The sequence below is a fragment of the Hyperolius riggenbachi genome, chromosome 4 (genome assembly GCF_040937935.1).
Source record: "Hyperolius riggenbachi isolate aHypRig1 chromosome 4, aHypRig1.pri, whole genome shotgun sequence".
NCBI lineage: Eukaryota > Metazoa > Chordata > Amphibia > Anura > Hyperoliidae > Hyperolius > Hyperolius riggenbachi.
The window spans coordinates 303,240,211-303,263,869 of NC_090649.1; the positions used below are offsets into that span (position 1 = coordinate 303,240,211).

A 23,659-nucleotide genomic window follows, 5' to 3' on the forward strand; every position below is an offset into this window, starting at 1 on the left:
TATTTTTGTGTGTGATAAGCAGGAACGCAGAGAATTGTGGGTAGGAGGAGTGGAGCAGGCAGACACTTGTAACGAGTAAAATAATAATAATAATAATAATAATAATAATAATAATTATATATATATATCATACATACATACATACAAGTGTGTGTGTGTGTGTGTGTGTGTGTGTGTGTGTGTGTGTGTGTGTGTGTGTGTGTGTGTGTGTGTGTGTGTGTGTGTGTGTGTGTGTGTGTGTGTGTGTGTGTGTGTGTGTGTGTGTGTGTGTGTGTGTGTGTGTGTGTGTGTGTGTGTGTGCGCGTGCGTGCGTGCGTGCGTGCGCGTGTTTATAATCAAAATAGTGGAGAACTCCATTAAGTAAAGTGCAAATACTTAATAATTCCCGCCTCCTTTTTTCCTCAGTGAATTGCATTTCTGCTAAAATGTACCGATTCCTTACCGCACATTTACCGAACATTTATCGGCCGTTAATCGACCATTCCTTGAATGGTCGTAACCTTGTTTGATACTTTTCTGTAAATCCTGCTTTTGAATTACCGAACTGAAATTATTACAGAATGTGTGGTAATACGTTTGGTAACACTCTGTGAATTGAAGCCAGCTTTTTGTAAATTTTGGTTCTGTACATTACCACAATGAATTTTAAATAATATCAACTCAAATACAGTTGAAGTGCAGATGTTGACCAGCTGTATGGATGTGCAGAGCCCAAATAAGGCAGATTACACTTGCGTTCAAAACATATGCAGCAAAGAAGGACATTGGTTTCAAAAACAGCCTGTGCACAAAGTGCTCAATAACAGACTCTTCCACAACAATGACGTGCTGTCTCAGAAGAGACCTAACCATTAACTAAAAATAAAACATGGTTAAAACCTGGGGCTGCTAGGCCATAAATGGTCTACACATTTTTTTCTAAAGAATTGCAAGAAATAGGCAGCGCTCCTAGTCAGGCTGCAAATGAAATAAAACCAACAGAGGTATGCAGCGCCCCCCAGGGATTTATACACACCTTGAATGCAAACTATGCACTAACCCCTAATCTAAATAAATTGAATGCAAACTGATACACGTGAATGCAGCTAGCCACAAGTAGACTTACATTGTTGTACAACAGGAGGAAGTGGAAGCGCTTTCAAATATAGGCTGCACCCGAATTGACCAGCTGCATAGATGTGCAAAGCGAACATACGGGCAGATTACACAATGACGTGCCCTCTCGGAAGAGACCTAACTATGTTTAATTGTCCGTTAGTGGTTAGGTCTCTTCCGAGAGGGCACGTCATCATCATGGAAGAGTCTAGTATTGAACAATCTGTGCACAGGCTGTTTTTGAAGCCAACAACCTCCTTGGTTTCGTTTCATTTCATTTGCAGCCTGACTAGGAGCGCTGCCTATTTCTTGCTGATCTATTTGCATAGTAAAGTGGAAAAATAATGAAGCAATGGTACCACAACAGGAAGCACTAGTAGCTGTCACACTGAATATCTAACTTTGTATGGTGAGAATAGGGTACCAGGGGAATTTTACCATTTCAGGTTCAAGCAAGAAAAACTGCAAACTTACTATGCACAGCTAAGCATCTCTGGATACACTGGTATGGCAGAAAGACCAATACAAAATCCATCCAATACCAGCACTAAAACAAACAGCCAAAGTTTACTGCAAAACAAAAAAAAAGAATAGTTTATTAATTGTTATTGAAGGCCATGCATAAATATTCAGATATTTAACTGTTGTGCTATTGTTATTCCATAAATATCTATGAGTGGTTTACAGTCTTGCATATGTATTTTAGTAGTGCTGCATCACAAAATTATCTTGAAAATGCACTAACTTTTCCTCCTTTGTTCCACTTTTCTTTTCCTAACCTTTTGTAACAAACTGGCAGCAGTTAAAGCAGATCCGAGATGAAAAACTAACTATAACAAGTAACTTGTCTATATATCTTATCTAAAGTTTAGATGCAGCAAATCTAGCTGCAAACTGCTTCAACAGTTTATAATTATTTATTCCTGTGATACAATGAGGGCAGCCATGTTCTGTTTGTCACATTACACACAGGCAAAGCTGATAGCATCTCCAGCTCTCTGCCTGTGACAAATTCACTCTGCTCTCCTCCTCCCTCCTCCCCTCTGCCTCTGAAATCTCTGGCTAGTAACCTCCTCCTCCTGCCTAGACTGATCTCCCATAAGCCCTTGCTACAGTGCCAAGGCTCTCTGAAAAAAGCTGTGGGCAAGGCTTGTTTCGTTTATAGGGAATTAGAGTATTAAAACAAAAAGAAAAAAGTATTTGGCTTGAGGAATGCCCTATAAACTGTATAAAAGGAACACAATTATGCAATGAGTAAAAGGTTATCTCGGATCCACTTTAAGCAAAGGTTGACATTACTTTCACATTACTTTTTGCATATCAAGTACATGTATTTACAAGTATTTTATATAAGTATTTACCACTTGCTGGTTTTTACTTTAAAAAGTAGGATTTGTGAAAGTAAGGTATTCTAAAATTATTTTGTATGATTGTGTATGTAGAGAGAAAATAATTAAAAGTGATTTTCTTTTTTAAAGGCATCAGGGCCAAGGTAAGAAAAGAATAATTTTAAACCATCAATCCTTTTTGTTTATTCACTACATTTTATCCCTCCAAATTTTGTTCTAGCATATTTTATGCTATACAGTTACTGTATTTTTCGGACTATACGACACACTTGTTCTTCCCCAAAAATGGGAGAAAAAGCCACTGTGTCTTGTATGCCAATTACAGAGAGTCCGCTACTTACAATCGTCCACCAATATGAACCTCCGTGATGTCGGGGACTTCTCGGTATCCTGCTCCATTCCCTCGTGTAATGTAAGTAGCAGCAGCAGCCACATGTATCACTCACCTGACCAGAGGGTGCCGTGGCAATCAGGTGCTTTTCCTCTCATTCTCCCCCTAGTGCCAGCATTTCCTGGTTGCATCATTAGGCACATGACCAGCACTAGAGGGAAGAGTGAGTGCAAGGAGAAGCCGCTGATCGCCGCAGGCACCCTCGGGTCAGGTGAGTGTTTTACATGCGGCTGCTGCTGCTACTTAAATTACACAGAAGGAGTGGAGCCGGAGTACGGGGACACAGAGGAGGACACAAGGGGAGACACGGAGGAGGACACAGAGGGGGACACGGAGGAGGACTCGGAAGATGACAGGAGAAGAACACCGAGGGGGACAGGAGGAGGACACCGAGGGGGACAGAAGAACACCAAGGGGGACAGGAGGAGGACACCCAGGGGGACAGGAGGAGGACGCAGAGGGGGGAAAGAGGAGAGACACCGTTGGCCTTATTATTGATAAGTGTTTGGGTATACAGATACCTCTCTCTCCTGATTCCTTATTGTTCTTCAAGCTACCTGTCCTGATTAAAAATTCAAGAAGTCTCTTCTTCGGCATGTACTGATTGCCAGACTCACTAATACCAAGTACTGGAAATCCGACACAGTTCCCTCTACCTCTGACTAGTTGGTGGAGCTTAAAGTGTACCAGAGATGGCCTTACTAAAAGATTTGATACTTACCCAGGGCTTCCTCTAGCCCCAGGAGCAGTGATGCATTCCTCGCCATCCTCCCAAGTGTCCTCCATTCAGCCACAATTATCCCCGTTAATCTGTCTCAGTCGCGCCAGTCTGCATGCGCAGAAGTGCCTGACTGGCACGGCTAAGCCAGTTACTGAGGGCACTCGGGAGGACGGCGAGGGACGCTTCGCTGCTCATGGGGCTGGAGGAAGCCCAGGGAATTATCAAATCTTTTAGTAATGCCATCTCTGGTTTACTTGAACTATATTGATGACATAGAAGCTATTGTCCAGGAATCACAAAGCAGATTACTCAGCCACCAGAATATCTGGATGCTATGAGCGATCTTCACAGAATCTGAGGAAGGCAAAGCCATTTTCGACCAATAAGTTGAGATTCAGGGAAGAAATAGGTCCTAAGGCCTGTGATTAGGTTATTTATTGGCCTGTGGTTAGGTTATTTATTGCTGCACAATATTTAGGTTAGACTCCTTCAGTTTGGTCGTGCTATCCCACAGAGGACGATGTGGGTTTCCTTTTTCTCTTTCTACCTGTCTATGCTACTGTTTCCTTTTTCCCTTCTTTCTTTTGCTGCTTCCCTATCTGTCTGGGCAATTCTCCACACACCCTCAAGGTCTGCTCCTACGCACTTATGGTTTATGGTCAACCACTCATATAACCATGGAAGTATTTATGGTAGTATCATACAAACACCCCCAGGCAGCCACTGACTTATCAAAGTTAGTGGTGGATGCAGTTCATGAATCTGAGAAGGTACTGGATCCTGTGTCCTTGTTTGTTGGGAAAAGCTATCATGGGCTTGGGGTTTGTTTGTATTGAGGAGTGTGTGTGTGTGTGTGGGGGGGGGGGGGGGGGGGCATGGATGTCCTTGATATGTTATTGTGCAGACTGTATTATCTTTACCATTTCTGCAAATAAAAATTTAATGACTTTGGAGACATTTTTGGTCAAGTATATGAGAACTTCTGCAAGGCACTTAAGGATGCCTCAATTACAGATGGTAATGATAAATACTTGAAAGAATAAGGCAGTTTTCTGCGTGCATTTTCCTGTGTAATTTTTCTGCACACTAAGCGTGTTTCTATGCAGGAAAACACACATTTTTTCACAGCAGCTGATGTAATGGATAGAGAAAATTGACAAAATCTGCAGAGTCATCATGCAGTGTGTCAGTTTTTTTTCTGTGTGCGAACAACATATTAAGTGTGAACTAGCCCATTGATTGACATGAGTTAACTGTTTTTGTGCATGTTTTCTGCACAGAAAAACTGAGAAGTGTGTTCCCTGCCTGAATGTATCGAACAATGCTACTTTAGGACTGGCATACTTCAGCAGCGAATTAAGCAGCAATAATACAGGTCATAAATGTAAGATTATATGTTACAGATATTTGCATATTTATGTTGAGTTAATGCACAATTTGGGGAATTGCATGATTTGAACAAACACGTAAGTATAACTTACATGGTCACTATCTCTACTGGCACAACAAGAACGGTTTTAACTAAAGCCAAAGCAGGCTAGGTTGATGGCTACAGCACATTAAAGGCCTTATAATGATTTTGTCACTCAAATACATACAGTTTCACCGATAGTAAGATGTACAAATACTTAATTCTTGATTTGTGTCAATGGTTCAACTAATAACACTAAAATGTCTTGAAGACTATGTAGAGGTGATTGCAGTTTTTGTGTATTTTCGTGCATTGCTCTTCCTTTGAAGAAGATCCAAATATAACTTTAAATTTAATTCTCATCCCAAACAACCAGGCATCAAATGCAACGCACAAACTTTTTCAAAGAAGCTCGGGATTTGTATAATGAAACCATACTGCTAAAAGCAATAAACCCTTGATCAAGGTGAGCAAGCTGCACATTTATAAAAACTTAGACAAGCTATTACATATATATTGATACATACCTTTCAATGTGAAATATAGGTGCAGGTCCTAACATGGCAAAGCACACTGCTGTCCCAAGATTACCAACGATAAGAAGCCATTTCCTCAGTTGCTAATTAAAGAAATAAAAACAATAATTTAAATAAGAGATAGGTAATAAATCATTTATCTTCGCCACTTCTGTGGTAAGAGTAATCTGCTTGCCCTCTTGGCTAAAAATTACAGGTTTTTTAAGTAGAAAACAACTATTGAAGAAATGGTGTATAATGTGGGATTTAACTCCCTAACCTAAAACCGTTTATACTTCAATGTAAGTCAACCCCATATAAAAGTCAACCCTAATATTTGACCCTCTTAAAGTGGTCTGAAACTCAGCATTTCTTCGTTTCTCTAAAAGATTATTTACAGCGTTACACCTTCTACCAGAAAAAAAAACTGAAGCAGAACAGCATTCAAACAGTTAAAACATAGCACTTTGTTTTGCAGTGGAAAACTCCTTCTGCTTATGATCCGCATCCGAAGAGAAAAAAAAATATTTTGTTTACATTCCCCGGTTGATACAATTAGCGGGACTATAGAAGGGACCAAGAGAACGCCGGGGACCTCATGGGTTATTGGGGGGGGGGGGGGGGGGCTGGAGGAAGCCCCAGGTAAGTCCAGATTGCATTTTTATAGCCCTGCTCAGGGTCTTTTAACCAGTACACTATCCAGCCACTGTGAGGTGAGATAAATACAAAAAGTAACTGTGCATTAACATTTGTGAATTAAGCATTTATTTGAAAGTGGGGTTAAACTCCCTTAACCAAAATTTAAGTACATACTACTACATTGAAGAACATTTGAAAACATTCCCAGTGTGCAAAAAAAAAAAAAAAAAAAAAACCATAACAACTTTTCATGCAGAGAGGAGTACAAGCTTATACTGCACTCTGCATAAAACTGAAATTTTACATTTTAGTTTAGAGAGTTTAATCCCACTTTAAAATAAATGCTTAGGTCACAAATGTTAATGCACAATAAGGCCTGGAACCCACTGAAATCAGCAAGCGCAAAACGCAACCGCTAGCGTTTTGTCTGAGCGGTTTGCAAGCGGATTCATGTGCGTTTTTGGTCATGTTTTGCAACATTGTATTTTTTTGCCCAGCGGGTGCGTAGCGTTTTGCGTTTTGCGTTTTTATCCTGATTGGTCCTGTGAATTATTTTTCATTTTGTTACAGTGTGCTGAACCGCAAAACGCTAGCAAAACCGCTCAGTTTAGGTTTTGCTGAGTGTTTCCGCTAGCGGTTCAATACTTTACATTGAAGCGCTAACGCTCCCAAAATGCTGCAGGTCCTGCGTTTGCGTTTCTGAGAAACGCAAACGCTCCTGTGGAAGTTGCCCCATCCATTAACATTAGCCCAGCGTTTTGGCAAACTGCTAGCGTATCGCAGTGCTGACAAAACGCTGCCAAAAGCGCTCCTGTGGGTTCCAGCCCTTACTTTGTTTTTAATTTAAAGGGGACCTATGGCAAAATGATGTAGGTTCAATATTTCTATTATCAGTTGTGTAATCGTGACAGCACAAATTTCTCCATAGAGCTGGTGTTAAAACAATAGCTCCAGACACCATTTTTTATCTTCTAAGCAGCTAATCTTGCTCACAAAGGCAGCTGTCACCAACACCACATGGTCTCTCAACTAATCTCAGCCTTCTCTCTCTCTCTCTCTCTGCCCACAGATGCAACTGATTTTCATATCAGCTCACACACCTTACAGTGCACGTGAGCCATGTATCTAAGGCATCTCTTGAGATCTCCAGCCATCACCAGAGAATGGCCTCAATTCACTAAGATTTATCAAAGACTTTATCAAACGTTTGATAATTTACCCCATAAGTAAAATCTAATTTTGAATTCAATAAGGTGTTATATATTTATCAAATGTTTTATCGATAAAACGTTCAATAAACATATAGCACCTTATTGAATTATTAGATTTTACCCATGAGGTAAATTATCAAACATTTGATAAAGTGTTTGATAAAGCTTAGTGAATTGAGGCCAATGTCACTAAGATGTGATTGTTTTGCGCCCTCATTCATAGCTACTGACTTTTTTTTTTGTTGTGGAGTGCTCCTAATTGCAAATCAGCAAATCTAGGCAAAGTATAACATAAGTGACCACATCCGTGTAGAGCACAGGGACAAACTTGTTTGCAAAGTAGAGGCAGCAATGGACATTCCATTGGTTTGGTCTGTGGCATCTCCACTGTGGTGAAATTCCTACAATGTAAAACACTGGAAGGAGCGCAACAGGAATATAAATGCAGCTTAAGGTGGGCTGGTTCCAAAGCCCCAAAGAAGGAAAGTCAAACAGCAAGGTACCTCAGAGCACAAGTCAGGCCACTCTGCTAGAAAGCAGAAATTCAGGAATGGAAAACAAATCAGTACCTGTAACGGTAGTATCCCACCTCAAGGATCCACACAATATGTCCAGGAGTGTTAAAATGCTTGCTGTAATTCCGACATCCAGAAAGCTAACTGCGGGAATAGCAGCAGCGCCGTCCGCCGTACGAGCTCCGCTCTCTGGTGCAGTTGGATAGCTTCCCCGGTCACGTGACCGCCCGAACTTCCGGCTTCCGCTCTTCTGCGTGTCACGCTGGTTGACGGTGACTGCTGACAGGTTGTCAGGGCACTGTAGCGCTCAGAGCTGTAAAGAGTAAGCGAAAATAATGCACACTGCTATACAAAGCCAGCCACACACGGGGGACCTACTTACTGCTAGTAAGTAGCTTGCCCGTGTGTGGCTGGCTTTGTATAGCAGTGTGCACTATTTTCGGCAGCGCTGCTGCTATTCCTGCAGTTAGCTTTCTGGATGTTGGAATTACAGCAAGCCTTGTAAAACTCCTGGGCATATTGTGTGGATCCTTGAGGTGGGATACTACCGGTATAGGTACTGATTTGTTTACCATTCCTGAATTTCTGCTTCCTAGCAGAGTGGTCTGACATTTGCGCTGAGGTACCTTGCGGTTTGAAATTCCTACAATGGCGGATACTAAGCCCGGTGTATATTCAATTATCCATAAAGCAGAGGACATGTTTCATACTTTTATTTCATTTTCAGAAGCTCTAAATAAAGGGCTGGCAATGGAGTAGTAAAGGTGGCCATACATCTATCAACTTGGCAGGCAATCGACCTTCCAATTCAAAATCGATCGGGAACCGACCTAAGGTGTATGGGCAGTCGACATCTCGCTCTAATCAGATTCAATCAGAGGGAGAATTGTCTCTTGGTCGAATCTACCCATCATTAATAGATGTATGGCAACCTTTAACCGCCTTGGTGTCTGTGTGACACGGGGTAAGCCGCCGAAGGGTGCCGCTCAGGCCCTGCTGGGCCGATTCACATAATTTTTTTCTTGCTACACGCAGCTAGCACTTTGCTAGCTGCGTGTGCATAACGATCGCCACCGCTACACGCCAATCCGCCGCGCCGCCCCCCGACCCCTTTCGCTGCCTGGCCAATCAGTGCCAGGCAGCGCTGAGTGGTGGATCGGCGCACCCGCCGACATGATGACGTCGGTGACGTCATCGCGATCGTCGCCATGGCGACGGGGAAGCCCATACAGGGAATCCCGTTCACAACGGGATTCCCTGCAGGGTAAAAGCGCCGGCGGCGATCTGAGGGGTGGGAAGGATAGCGAAGCATGTAGCTAGCGCTAGGCTAGCTACATGCTTTAAAAAAAAATGTTTTAAAAAAAGTGCTGCGCTGCCCCCTGGTGGATTTATTGTACCGCCAAGGAGGTTAAGGAAGAAGAATAGCTGTAGGAAAAGGTGGTAAGCTTTACACCCATTTTGGTGTTGCAGCTTACATTAGAGTTTATACCTGCATACATCCAGTTTATCAACCTTGAGTCAGCTGCAGTCATTATAGCCAAGAACTACCTCAGCCCCAGGCCTTAGCAGTTCCCAAGTGCAATTTTATAAACATCAGCTTTTTGTATTTAGAGCAAGAAAACAGTAGCACACCCAGTCATCATTCCTATACAAAACATGCATAGGCAAAGGGTCTACAGGATTCTAAGCTTTCTATACTTAAAGTTTTAAGCAGTTTCTAAATGTCTCATAAATGAGAAAGCTACAACTTAATCTTAAATTCCTGGTTTGATACACCACGTATTTCATAATGCTAGTGCAGAGATTTCATCATTTTTCTAATAGGGAATTAACTCAAATAGTGCAGTACATAATGTTTATTATGCTAGGCAAGAGAAATGTGATTAACAAAATTGACACACAAGACAATTTTCTAAGCGCAAAGTACTACGACTAGAAGGGCTATAGGAGCTGATTTATAGATGTAAAGACAGTAGTATGAATTAAAATAAAAAATAAATAATACTTACAGGAAACTTGTCACTTATCACTCCAAGCAGTGGTGAGCTTACAGAATATGCTACAGCAAGACCAAGAAAGACCAGCCCAACATATCCAACTTTTAAATGAAACTGGAGGAAAATATAAAAAACACACAAAAAATGCCCAATCAGAATGTCAATGTGTATTTTGCATTGTGACAAGATAAAACACTAACATTACAATTTAAATGGCATCTTAAAACTTAAAGAAACCCCAAGGTGGGAGACATATGGAGACTGACATATTTACTGTGTTAAACAATGCATATTTCCTGGCTGTCGTGCTGATCCACTGCCTCTAATACTTTTAGCTACGGAATGCCACTGAGTAATCCATACTTTTAGACCTAGACCCTGAACAAGCATGCAGATCAGAGGTTTCTGACAAAAATCTGACGATACTAGCTGCATGCTTGTGTGATTCAGAAACTACTGACCAGAAATATCAGTAGGACTGCTAGGCAACCATTATTTTTTAAAAAGAAATAAATATGGCACCCTCCATATGTCTCTCAGCTCGGGTTCATTTTTAGTATTGAATCTTATCTATTTGATCAAAAGCACTTTATTAAGAAAAGAACCATGAATAAATTCACATATCACAGACTTTCTGTAGGAGAGACAGAGAGCGAGAGAGACAGGGTGAGTGAGTGACCATATATCAGTCTCTACAGAGAGAATATAAAATGGCCCCATACCTGGAAAAACTCCAAAACTCTCAAGAGAGAAAAATCCTGAGTGTCTACAGATTGAGTGCTCACAACCTCGAAATAGAGTCTAGGAGACACAGACAGACGTACAAACCCAGGGAGGAGAGACTATGTCAACACACCCCAGCAGTGAACCCAGTCGCCATTGCTAAGCCCCATGCAGTCACCGCATTGCTCTGCAATGCCCGCTCTATAAACAATAAGACAGCCATTATTGCGGACCTTATTCAGACATGCGATTTTTCATGCATCACTGAAACCTGGATTGATGCCAATGCGGGCCCCACACTGGAAGCAACCATCCCATACAATTACTCAGTCCTAAGTGAGGGAAGACGAGACCGCAGAGGAGGGGGTGTAGCAATTTGTGGCAAAACAACTCTGCAGCTCAGGGCCCTGAATGTTGGCTCAACAAAGTCCTTTGAATGTATAGGTGCCCAGATCTCAGCTGGTAAAGGCTTCAAAATTTTAGTGGTTTATCGTCCCCCCGGAGATGCTGACCCTTTCCTACAGGAATTCCCAGAACTTCTGGCCATGCTAACTCTGTCTTATCCGAGATGGATTATCCTTGGTGACTTCAACGTCCGGGCTGATAACACTCAATCACAAGATGCAAATGAACTAATAAATCTCATGGGTGGACTAGGCTTCACACAAGTTGTAAAATCAGCTACCCACAGAGGAGGGCATACGCTAGACTTACTGTTCCACCTCGGAATGGACATTAGTAACATAACAGTAACCCCAGTGGTGTGGTCAGACCATCACATAATACAGTTTACTATTGAACATCACCCTATCAAGCAGCTCCCTAAAGAAACAATCAAAACCCGTCCCCTGAGTAAATTAACACCGGAGAGGATAACTGCCAACCTGGATTTTACAAATCTGCTCCACAGCCAAATGGACCCAAACACTCTAGTAACCCAGTACAACAACACGATATATGAAACACTTGACAGTATTGCCCCATGGCGCACCAAATCAGCAACCAAATAGCAGAAAGCTAATTGGTTTGACAAAACCATCATGGATCTAAAAAAGAAAGGGCGCAGACTAGAAAGACAGTGGCGTAAATCAGGGTCTGAGGAGCACAAATCTAGCCTAGTTCAACACCTCAGACAATACCAACAAGCAATAACCAAGAAAAAATCAGACTTTATCTCGCACAAAATATCTACAGCCAACAACAGAGCTGCTCAACTCTTCCACACAGTGGAATCACTCTGCAATCCTTCCTGCCTAAAAGCCCCAACCACATACTCCAGGGAAAGGTGTGAAGAATTCTCTGCCTTCTTCACAAACAAGGTGTCTACCATCCGTGCCAGCATTACACCAACTACATCAATTGACCACTGGACGTTGCATATGCCTACTACCGTACCACCATGGCAAGTCTTTGACACTCTGAGTGTAGAAGATTTTGGAATTCTCATTCAAAGTCTCCGCCCCACTACCTGCGACCTGGATCCTGGCCCAACTGGATCCTTAATGCAGTGCCCAGAGCTGATCAGGCCAGCACTTCACAAAATCACTCAGTGCTCCTTGCAAAGTGGTCTTTTCCCAGAAGAACTAAAGAAAGCAATCATAAAACCCCTCCTGAAGAAACCATCACTAGATCCTGATTCTGTAACCAACTACAGACCTGTGGCGAACTTACCATTCCTATCAAAAGTTATCGAGAAAGCAGTCGCCAACCAGCTAGAAGCCAGGCTTACAGATAACAACATCTTTGATACTTTTCAGTCAGGATTCAGGAAAAGGCACAGCACTGAAACAGCATTAGTCCGAGTAATGAATGATCTACTTACTGCAAGGGACAAGGGTGATTGCTCAATTCTGATTCTTCTTGACTTGTCAGCAGCATTTGATACTGTGGATCATGAAATTCTTATCCAGCGACTGAAGAATTACTGTGGCCTAAGGGGTACTGTTCTTAGATGGTTTCAGACCTTCCTATCTGGCAGGACACAGCAAGTATGTCTGGGCACACACTACTCTAATCCAGTGCCACTTGCCTATGGAGTTCCACAGGGTTCTGTACTATCACCATTACTCTTTGCAGCCTATATGCTCCCACTGGGCAAAATAATCCAGAACTATGGCCTAGGATACCATTGTTATGCAGATGACACACAACTGTATCTGTCCTTCAAGCCTGGCACCCAAGACCCATCAGCATCCATAAATGCGTGTCTAGTGGATTTACAAAATTGGATGAACACCAGCTGGCTGAGGCTGAACTCTGACAAAACAGAGGTGTTGGTGGTAGGTGGTCCACACATGATGGATAAAGTTCAAAACGCTCACCACCTCAAACTAGCAATTGGGGGAGATACTGTACAGTATAAAGACTCTGTGCGAAACCTTGGGGTGATCCTGGATGGAAATCTAAAACTCAGACAGCAGGTATCAGCTGTCGTCAAGTCTTCCTTCTTCCATCTAAGAAATATAGCGAAAATCAAACACCTTATCCCAGCTGAAGACCTACCTGCCCTGGTTCACGCATTTGTATCCTCCCGCCTAGACTACTGCAACGCCCTGTTCATCGGATCTACAGATAAGGCTCTGCGCCCCTTACAGCTAGTACAGAATGCTGCAGCCAGACTCCTAGCCAATGCCCCCCGCAGCTCACACATCACCCCAGTACTGCAAACTCTTCACTGGTTGCCAATAAAATGGAGAATCAATTTTAAGATCTGCCTGCTGACATTCAAGGCTCTACACCACATGGGACCCAAATACATAGCGGATCTATTGGAACTTTATGCCCCTTCACGCACCCTCCGCTCTGCCAACAAGATGAAGCTGGTTATTCCCAGGATACACTTAACATTTGGTGCTCGGGCCTTTTCCTACGCAGCCCCTACTCTATGGAACTCACTTCCACAATCAGTACGAGAGGCTCCTTCTCTGGACAGCTTTAAAAAAAGGCTAAAAACTCACCTCTTTTCCCGAGCCTTTGAGACTGCATAATGCAGGGTCACAGCGCTTTGAGTCCCCAGGGAGAAAAGCGCTATATAAATATTATTGTTATTGTTGTTATTGTTAACACTGTGAGCAGAAGACCCTTGAGGATGAAAGCCACTTCCTGCTGCACTGCCCCAAATATACTGCAACCAGGGACACTTAGTTTAAGAAATTGTTGGAACTATTCCCAGACTTTCTCACATTAGAAGATGAGAGAAAAACATATCCTACTGGGAGAAGAGGAATCCACAGTGACAACCGCTGCACACTATGTCACAGCATGCCACAGACTGAGAGGAGCATAACGGAACTGTAAACCTAAAAAATGTCCACAGACTGCTTAGCCATTGTCCCCCTACCCCACCCCCCTTCCATGTCCTCCTACCCCCCCCCCCCCCCCCATTCCATGTCCCCATGTTTTCCCCTTGCTTTGGCAATACCTGTAATGAATCTTGGTCATGCCAATAAAGCTATCTTTGATGTGAGTGAGTGAGTTCATTATTTGCCCTGAGCAGAAATGATAACTTCTGTGCAAGACTTCTTCAGTGGTCACAGATCTTCTCTCCCCTTCCTCATCCATAGCTGCCCATTATTTCTTAGCCCCAACAACATGTATGTTCAGTAAACTATCTCAGACTTATCACATGCACAAGATATAAGCAGCAGAGAAAAGTATATCTCGACTCAAAGGTGAATGTGTTAGTGGATTACTCTTTAACCTGCTTCATTCAGAAGACCAAAAATTCACAAAGTCAAAAATCAGAATTCAGGAAATAATTAAAAAAAATAATTCAGTCAATTAGATTGCATGGTTGAATGTATGTCTCTAACAAGAAGGCAGGATCATAAGGATCACCACATAATAAATATAACAAGCATTGTACTTCACCCCCCAAAACATTTTGTAGCACATTAGATATTACAGATTACACTATTACACAGATCTTAAATACAGTATTCATATAAAACAATTCTTTCAGTCAGTAGGGATCCCCCCACCTATTTTTTATTGTTTTTGTTGCCTTGTTGAGGAACAAATCTTTGGAGAAATATATTAACCGCTTCCGGACCTTGCCGATTGAAATCTATGCCCTGTTTGGGTCCCGTTATCCCTGCCAGGACACAGATTTCAATCTCTGTGCCGCACGCTTTCGCCTTACACCCATTGCTAAAGCCCACTCATAGCGATGGCAGAGCAAGTGGGCTTCAGAAACAGGTGAACAGTGAGAGAGGTGGGTCTGTGCAGTGAGACATTGGCAAGCCCTGTTTTTGGTATCAGCAGTTTCTGGTCCTTAAGGGGCCAGACTGCAGATACTGAAGTAGTTGATGAAAATGCATAATCAGTTTCAAGCCTGGAGATCATTTGGGGGATACATTTATAAGCAAGGAAAAATAAGCATGTGATGTTGTCAATAGTAGAATATTGGTTATTTCATCAATATTCTATCACCTAATATTGATAGCAGTATATCGATAACACTTCCGACTTTCTATCAGCCTATATTATCCTATTGTCACACTCACCTTCCCGACATCTATGCAGACTAACTTCCTCATACCTACCCGGGAGGGGGGCAGTAACAGTGTGCCCATATAGGTCTCCTTCTTTCCCCCAAAGGGTGCCCACCTCTCTCCCTCTTACCTCATGGGGATTCCAGCAGAGAGGCAGCAGCAGAAATGTGTGTACCTAGTCCAGCACCAGGGCCTCTTTTCTCCTTTTTACTCATGCAGATGAGAGCGAATCCGCACCCTTCAGGATCTCAATGCATGTCATGTAACTTCTGGAAACTACAGAGAGATGTTGATGCATGAGTGAAGAGGACAAAAAAGTGGACCCGTCACTAGACTAGGTATGTGCATTTCCACTGCTGCCACTCTGCTTAGATCTATATACTGTAGGAGAGAGGCGGGCAACCTTTGCGGAGGGTGAGAAGTGTTCGAATAAGGGCCACAGTGATTATAAAATGGTAGTGTTGGTGGTGGTTGGCAGAGGGAGGAGATACTGGCTGGTTGCACTGATTGCCAAGGGGGGAGGAGAGGGAAGCAGAGGGGGACAGACACATACTGGCTGCACTAATTACCAAGAGGAGAGGGGCACCAAATGGAGGCCACAGTCATAACAAAGTGGGCGGGTTGACCTACAGGTACAGATGTTTGCTAGCTGCACTGATTACCAAGGAGAAGGAGGAGGGGGGAGGGTATGGGTACTGGCTGCACTAATTACCAATGAAAGGTAGGGGGTAGGGTGTCACAGTGATTACAAAGTGGGGGGCAAAGAGGAACAGATACTGGCTGGCCACATGGATTACCAAGGGAAGTGGGAAAACTGGCCACACTGATCAAGGGGAGGGGGGAGAGTGGGACAGATACTGGCAACAATTCTTAGCAAGGAAGGGGGTAGAAGAGTGGAACAGATACTGGTCACACCATTTGTGAAGGGCGTGTGTGTGTGTGGGGGGGGGGGGGGCAGAGACTGGTTGCACTGCTTACTAAGGAAGGAGAAGAAAGTGGAGGAGGGGGAGTGGTTAATTGCTGCACTTGTGGACCATGTGGGGGCACAAGGGGTTAATGGCTGCAATTAGGGGCCAAGAGGAGGTTAATGGCTGCAATACTTTATGTAGTGCAGCTGTTAACTCCTCCTGGTCCCCAAGTATGGCTCCTAACTCCTCGCAAATACTGCAGTGTGAATGCTCCCATAGGGAGCAACTGCACTACTAATCGGCAATTGCAGAACAAACGCTGCGGAATCACCCATGGTGTGAAACAGCCCCTGATCTTTCTGCAGTCAATTGAAAGCAGCCGAAACGTCAGCTTATTTTTGTGCAATGGACTAAAATTGTCCATCCTGTTCGATCAACAGAATTTAGATTTTCAGCCCAATACCAATCACTTTTAATCAATTGAACAGCCAAAAAGTGTATTTAGTTTGCTGTCAATTCGATTTAATTTTATAATGATCAAATTGTATGGCTACCTTAAGACAGTTCACAAATAGCCAGCGGAATGTAAAACTACTTTAAAGCGCATTATAATTGTAATAACACCAATAAGGCATCATTTGATGATAATTCAGTGTATTCACTTAATAAATTGTCTTTCAAACAAAAGGTAGACTACAAAGGATCAAGAAGCTATATGGTACAGAAAACATGTTCATGCTTTTTAATTATTAGAATAAATCTATATAGTGGTACTTAAAGATGCTGTAAAACAACCTATGCATATAAAGTTACATGAAGAGGGAGGTTGCAAATAAAGGAAAATCCTACATGATGAAGAGGGAGGTTGCAAATAAAGGAAAATCCTACATGATACATGGTAGGATATGGCACATAGAGATGGCAAGGAAATTTACAGCAATGTCACGGCACATTTGGAAGGTTGGCCATGCCCAAATATGTTTACGTTTCAAAGGACATCCGAGGTGAAAATAAACTGATGAGAAAAATAATTGCATCTATCCTCCTCCTAAAAATGACATTTTTTAGATATCCTACAAATGTATTGTATATTTAAATCTAGTTTTTACTGTTTCATTGTCTCTGCTCAATGACACTTTTATTGAAGTATGCCAGAGCTCCAATCAATTATTGATTTTGAAAAGCTTTTTCTTATTTTTCTGTAGCGTTTCACTTAGCATTTTGCGGTTTTGGGAAGCGTTTTTGGTGAAGTAGATTTCATATATTGTTACAGTAAAGCTGTTACTGAACAGCTTCTGTAACAAAAATGCCTGCAAAACCGCTCTGAACTGCCGTTATTCAGAGCGGTTTGCATTTTTCCTTTACTTTACAATGAGGCAGAATCTGCAGCAGCCCGGGAGTATGCGTTTCTGCAAAACGCCTCCCGCTCTGGTGTGCACCACCCCATTGAAATACATTACCCTAGCGCTGATACGGACAAAAACTGTCACTTGCGTACCTGTTGTTTAACTATTTCAGGCAGAGAAAGAGAAAAAGGAACACACCCTAGTAATTTGTGTGCTTTGCACTGTACATACACATACAGTATCTGTCTCATGTCACATGTCACCTCAGTTGTCCTTTAAGGGAATGGGGTTAAAAACCTGACTAGGTAGGACAGAATAAGATTGTATTGGAGTACAGGGTAGGTGACAAGTCCAAGGTCAGATCATATGTTTGTCTGGGGAAGTGAGTTTTGAGTTCACCATTAAAGATTACAGAGGATGGGGAGTGTTGATTGGACAGTGGAAGAGAGTTCCACAGGATAAGAGAGGCTCATGAAATGTCCTGAGTGCAGGTAAGGGAGGAGGCAAGTAAAGTTTTGTTTCCAAAAAATCATGGATAAAATAATCTTACTATGCAAATACAGACAAAGATGCATCATCAAGATTGGAGAATAAAGCAAAACTTACTGTTTCTGTAACAAACAAAGACATTGTTGGATCCAAGAATCCTAAGCAAGTGCTCATTGAAAAAACAGTGAAACACATTATTATGATTGTGGGCAGCTTCACTAAAGCCCAGTAAGAGCCATTCCCAGGAACAGAATCTGCAAAGAAAGGTTATAAAATGGTTTAAAGGGATTGTCGAAATAATGTGATATTTAATGAAAGTGGTGCAATTTCTAGTAGTAAGGACACCTGAAGTGAAAGGGATATGGAGGCTGACATATTTAACCACTTGAGGACCACAGTCTTTCTACCCCTTAAAGCGGAATATAACCCTGCATTTCAACTTTGCTCTAAAACATTATTTACAGCATATTATATGCAACCAGCATTTTTTTTTACTAGACCAGCATTGGAAGGGTTACACACACAGCTTTAAAGTTCCTGGAGAGAACTGCTGCCGCATCCGAAGCTTACATAGATACATTTCAGCAAAACAAAATGTAACAACTGTGGAATGTGACTCACTCTCTCTGACTGTGCAGGAGCTGGAGGACAGCCAAAGAGTGTGTAACATTCACCACTTGCTACATTTTGTTTACTGAAATGTATCTATTTAAACTTCAGCTGCAGCTCTCTCCACAGAACTTTAAAACTCTGTGTGTAACCCTTCCAATGCTGGTCTAGTAAAAAAAAAATGCTGGTTGCATATAATATGCTGTAAATAATGTTTTAGAGCAAAGTTGAAATGCAGGGTTATATTCCGCTTTTAGGACCAGAGCCTTTTTTTCCATTCAGACCACTGCAGCTTTCATGGTTTATTGCTCGGTTATACAACCTACTATCTAAATGAATTTTCCCTCCTTTTCTTGTCACTAATACAGCTTTCTTTTGGTGCTATTTGATTGCTGCTGCGAGTTTTACTTTTTATTATATTCATCAAAAAAGACATGAATTTTGTCAAAAAAATGATTTTTTTTAACTTTCTGTGATAAAATTTGTCAAATAAAGTAAAATTTCTGTATACATTTTTGGCCAAATGTATTGTGCTACATGTCTTTGATAAAAAAAAAAAACCATTCAGTGTATATTTATTGGTTTGGGTAAAATTTATAGCGTTTACAAACTATGGTGCAAAAAGTGAATTTTCCCATTTTGAAGCATCTCCGACTTTTCTGTCCACCTGTCATGTTTCATGAGGTGCTAAAATTCCAGGATAGTAAAATACCCCCCAAGTGACCCCATTTTAGAAAGAAGACACCCCAAGGTATTCCATTAGTAGTATGGTGAGTTTATAGAAGATTTTATTTTTTGTCACAAGTTAGCGGAAATTGATTTTTCTTTTCCACAAAGTGTCATTTTCCACTAACTTGTGACAAAAAAATAAAAACTTCTATGAACTCACCATACTACTAACAGAATACCTTGGGGTGTCTTCTTTCTAAAATGGGGTCACTTGTGGGGTCCCTACACTGCCCTGGCATTTTAGGGGCCCTAAACATGAGGATTAGTCTGGAAAGCAAATGCCTCAAAATGACCTGTGAATAGGACGTTGGGCCCCTTAGCGCACCTAGACTGCAAAAAAGTGTCACACGTGATATCGCCGTACTCAGGAGAAGTAGTATAATGTGTTTTGGGGTGTATTTTTACATATACCCATGCTAGGTGGGAGAAATATCTCTGGAAATGGACAATTGTGTGTAAAAAAAAAAAAAAAAAATTGTCATTTACAGAGAGATTTCTCCCACCCAGCATGGGTATGTGTAAAAATACACCCCAAAACACATTATACTACTTCTCCTGAGTACGGCGATACCACATGTGTGACACTTTTTTGCAGCCTAGGTGCGCTAAGGGGCCCAACGTCCTACTCACGGGTCATTTTAAGGCATTTGGTTTCTAGACTAATCACGGTTTAGGGCCCCTAAAATGCCAGGGCAGTATAGGAACCCCACAAGTGACCCCATTTTAGAAAGAAGACACCCCAAGGTATTCCGTTAGGTGTATGGTGAGTTCATAGAAGGTTTTATTTTTTGTCACAAGTTAGTGGAAAATGACACACTGTGAAAAAAACAATAAAAAATCAATTTCCGCTAACTTTTGACAAAAAATAAAATCTTATATGAACTCATCATACACCTAATGGAATACCTTGGGGTGTCTTTTTTTTCTAAAATGGGGTCACTTGTGGGGTTCCTATACTGCCCTGGCATTTTAGGGGCTCTAAACCGTGAGGAGTAGTCTGGAAACCAAATGCCTCAAAATGACTGTTCAGGGGTATAAGCATCTGCAAATTTTGATGACAGGTGGTCTATGAGGGTGCGAATTTTGTGGAACCGGTCATAAGCAGGGTGGCCTCTTAGATGACAGGTTGTATTGGGCCTGATCTGATGGATAGGAGTGCTAGGGGGGTGACAGGAGGTAATTGATGGGTATCTCAGGGGGTGATTAGAGGGGAAAATAGATGCAATCAATGCACTGGGGAGGTGATCGGAAGGGGGTCTGAGAGGGGATCTGAGTGTTTGGCCGAGTCATCAGGAGCCCACACGGGGCAAATTAGGGCCTTATCTGATGGGTAGGTGTGCTAGGGGGTGACAGGTGTTGACAGGAGGTGATTGATGGGTGTCTCAAGGTGTGATTAGAGGGGGGAATAGATGCAATCAATGCACTGGCGAGGTGATCAGGGCTGGGGTCTGAGGGCGTTCTGAGGGTGTGGGCGGGTGATTGGGTGCCCTAGGGGCAGATAGGGGTCTGATCTGATGGGTAGCAGTGACAGGTAGTCACAGGGGGTGATTGATGGGTAATTAGTGGGTGTTTAGAGAGAACAGATGTAAACAATGCACTTGGGAGGTGATCTGACGGCGGGTTTGCGGGCGATCTGATGGTGTGGGTGGGTGATCAGATTGCCCGCAAGGGGCAGGTTAGGGGCTGATTGATGGGTGGCAGTGACAGACGGGGTGATTGATGGGTGATTGACAGGTGATCAGTGGGTTGTTACAGGGAAGAACAGATGTAGATAATGCACTGACGAATTGATAACGGGGGATCTGAGGGCAATCTGAGTGTGTGGGCGGTTGATTGGGTGCCTGCAAGGGGCAGATTAGGGTCTAATCTGATAGGTAACAGTGACAGGTGGTGATAGGGGGTGATTGATGGGTAATTAGTGGGTGTTTAGAGGAAAGAACAGATGTAAACAATGCACTTGGGAGGTGATCTGACGGCGGGTTTGCGGGCGATCTGATGGTGTGGGTGGGTGATCAGATTGCCCGCAAGGGGCAGGTTAGGGGCTGATTGATGGGTGACAGGTGGTGATTGATGGGTGATTGACAGGTGATCAGTGGGTTATTACAGGGGGGATAGATGCATACAGTACACAGGGGGGGTCTGGGGAGAATCTGAGGGGTGGGGGGGGGTGATCAGGAGCCCCCATGGGGCAGTTAGGACCTAAAATAAAAAAATAGCGTTGATAGATAGTGACAGGGAGTGATTGATTGGTGATTAGGGGAGTGATTTGGTGCAAACAGTGGTCTGGGGGGTGGGCAGGGGGGGTCTGAGGGGTGCTGTGGGCGATCAGAGGGAAGGGGGGGCAGGATCAGTGTGTTTGGTGCAGACTAGGGTGGCTGCAGCCTGCCCTGGTGGTCCCTCGGACACTGGGACCACCAGGGCAGGAGGCAGCCTGTATAATACACTTTGTATACATTACAAAGTGTATTATACACTTTGTATGCGGTGATCGTGGGGTTAACAACCCGCCGGCGCTTCCGAACGGCCGGCGGGTTGTCGTCGCGGGTGGGCGGAGCCAGTTGCCGGAGGAAGCACGAGTCACCAGTGATGCGATCGCTCCCCCGGCATGCCGAAAGGACGCAACGCCCATGGGCGTATTGCGGTCCTTTCGGCGTACACTTTGCCGCCGCCCATCGGCTGTGGGCGGTCGGCAAGTGGTTAAGCAATGCAAATGTCCTGACTTTTCTGCTGATCCTCTGCCTTTAATTCTTCTAGCCATAGACTCTGATCAAGCATGCAGATCAGATTTTCTGACCCCAGTATGATCCAAATAGCCACATGCTTGTTTCTGAAGTGTGATTCAGATACTGCTGCAGCCAAAGAGATCAGCAGGACTGCCAGGCAATTGGTATTATTTAAAAGGAAATAAATATGGCTGCCACCACATGCCTCTCACTTCAGGTTACCTTTAATAACTCTGTTAGATGTAAATTTTAAATCTTTGCATGGTGATGGGTTTTATCTTATTATTATTTTTTTTAACTTTTAGATCATAGGCTGTGTGTGCTCTTCATCCTAATCTCCAGGGGAATATAATCAAAGCAGATCGGGCCCCATGTCAACTACCATATCCTCTCAGTTCCTTTTGTATTGCTGTTCTAATCCTCCTTTTTGGCTGAAGTTTACACTTTCAGTGTGTTTAAAAAAATAAACACACAGCTGCACACAATGATGTTCCTTGTTTTCCAAATAATGTAGGAAACATGTTTGTAGAAAAAAAAATGCTTATGTACATTGGAAGCTTATATACAGTGCAGTAAAAGCTATGAGAAAATCAATATTTTACAGTCTCAGGTGACAGGAATGTGTGAGCACTGTAAAACAACATCTAATTATGAAAGGTTATAAACAGATGACATTGCAGAGTGTAGATAATTCAGATAAGAGCTCCATTCATCAGTTCATTAACACACCCCAGCATGTGCCTTCTACTTCTGCATTCCTTAATCTAAAAACTTGACCTATTCCATTATTCAAAACACATGACAGGATAGATCATATAGTCCTAGAAGTGATGTTTCCTGGCATAAGAGAGTCAGGAGGGCCTTGGTGGCTCCATGTCCTTATTGCCTGCATCAATTCATAATAGTCTTAAATCAAACCCAGGGAATAGAAAAAGGAAATTAAGATGGGAAGGCATTAAAATAACCAGTTACAAACGTTTACTGAGGAATTTAAATATCCATATATGATTTGTGGACTTTTATTAGAGGAATTTTACTAAATACAACAATAAATAAATAAAACGTTTATATTTGTACAATATCCATTTATAAATTACCGTATTTTTCGCCGTATAAGACGCACTTTTTCTCCCCAAAAAATGGGGAGAAAAAGTCCCTGTATCTTAAATGGCAAAGGCAGGGAATCCCCGACTTATGGACGCCCGCCGATACGAACCGCCGACCCGCCGTCATCGGGGATTCCCTGCCTTGCCTGTGTGTCTGCTGTGGCTGCGTTCCCCCTTGCTCCCGCTTGTCTATCCCCCCTCCTGTGTCGCCGGGTCCCCCCGTGTGAAAAGCGGCAGCGGCAGAAGCTTACCTCCTCCATCTTGCCCGCGGCGATTGAAGACATCCGGCTCCTGTGTGCGGCTTCCTCTAGTGCCGGCTTGTAATGATGCGTCATTAATTACGCGTCATTACGAGCGGGCACTAGAGGAAGCCGCCCACAGGAGCCGGATGTCTTCAATCGCCGCGGGCAAGATGGAGGAGGTAAGCTTCTGCCACTGTCGCTTTTCACATGGGGGGGGGGGACCCGGCGACACAGGAGGGGGATAGACAAGTGGGCGGGCAGGGGGATAGACAGACAAACAAGCAAGCAAGCGGGCGGGCGCGACGGGGACGACACACAGCGGGACACAGAGTAGAAGAGGACAACACATAGGACTGACAGGCTGGCACCTGGGGGAGACAGGCTGGCACCTGGGGGAGACAGGCTGGCACCTAGGGGAGACAGGCTGGCACCTGGGGGAGACATGGG

At 43.1% G+C, this 23,659-nt stretch overlaps 1 protein-coding gene across 4 annotated transcripts in view; it reads right to left on the reverse strand.

Moving 5' to 3' along the window:
- SLC18B1 (solute carrier family 18 member B1) overlaps positions 1 to 23,659 on the reverse strand; it is a 176,680-nt gene that overhangs the window by 15,261 nt on the left and 137,760 nt on the right. For all 4 annotated transcript variants that reach the window (XM_068231587.1, XM_068231589.1, XM_068231588.1 and 1 more), the window contains 4 exons: positions 17,921 to 18,057; positions 9,857 to 9,958; positions 5,495 to 5,586; positions 1,570 to 1,665 (listed from right to left, as the gene is read on the reverse strand). In XM_068231587.1, coding sequence (XP_068087688.1) covers positions 1,570 to 1,665; positions 5,495 to 5,586; positions 9,857 to 9,958; positions 17,921 to 18,057 — 427 coding nt within the window. The remainder of the gene's footprint in view (positions 1 to 1,569; positions 1,666 to 5,494; positions 5,587 to 9,856; positions 9,959 to 17,920; positions 18,058 to 23,659) is intronic.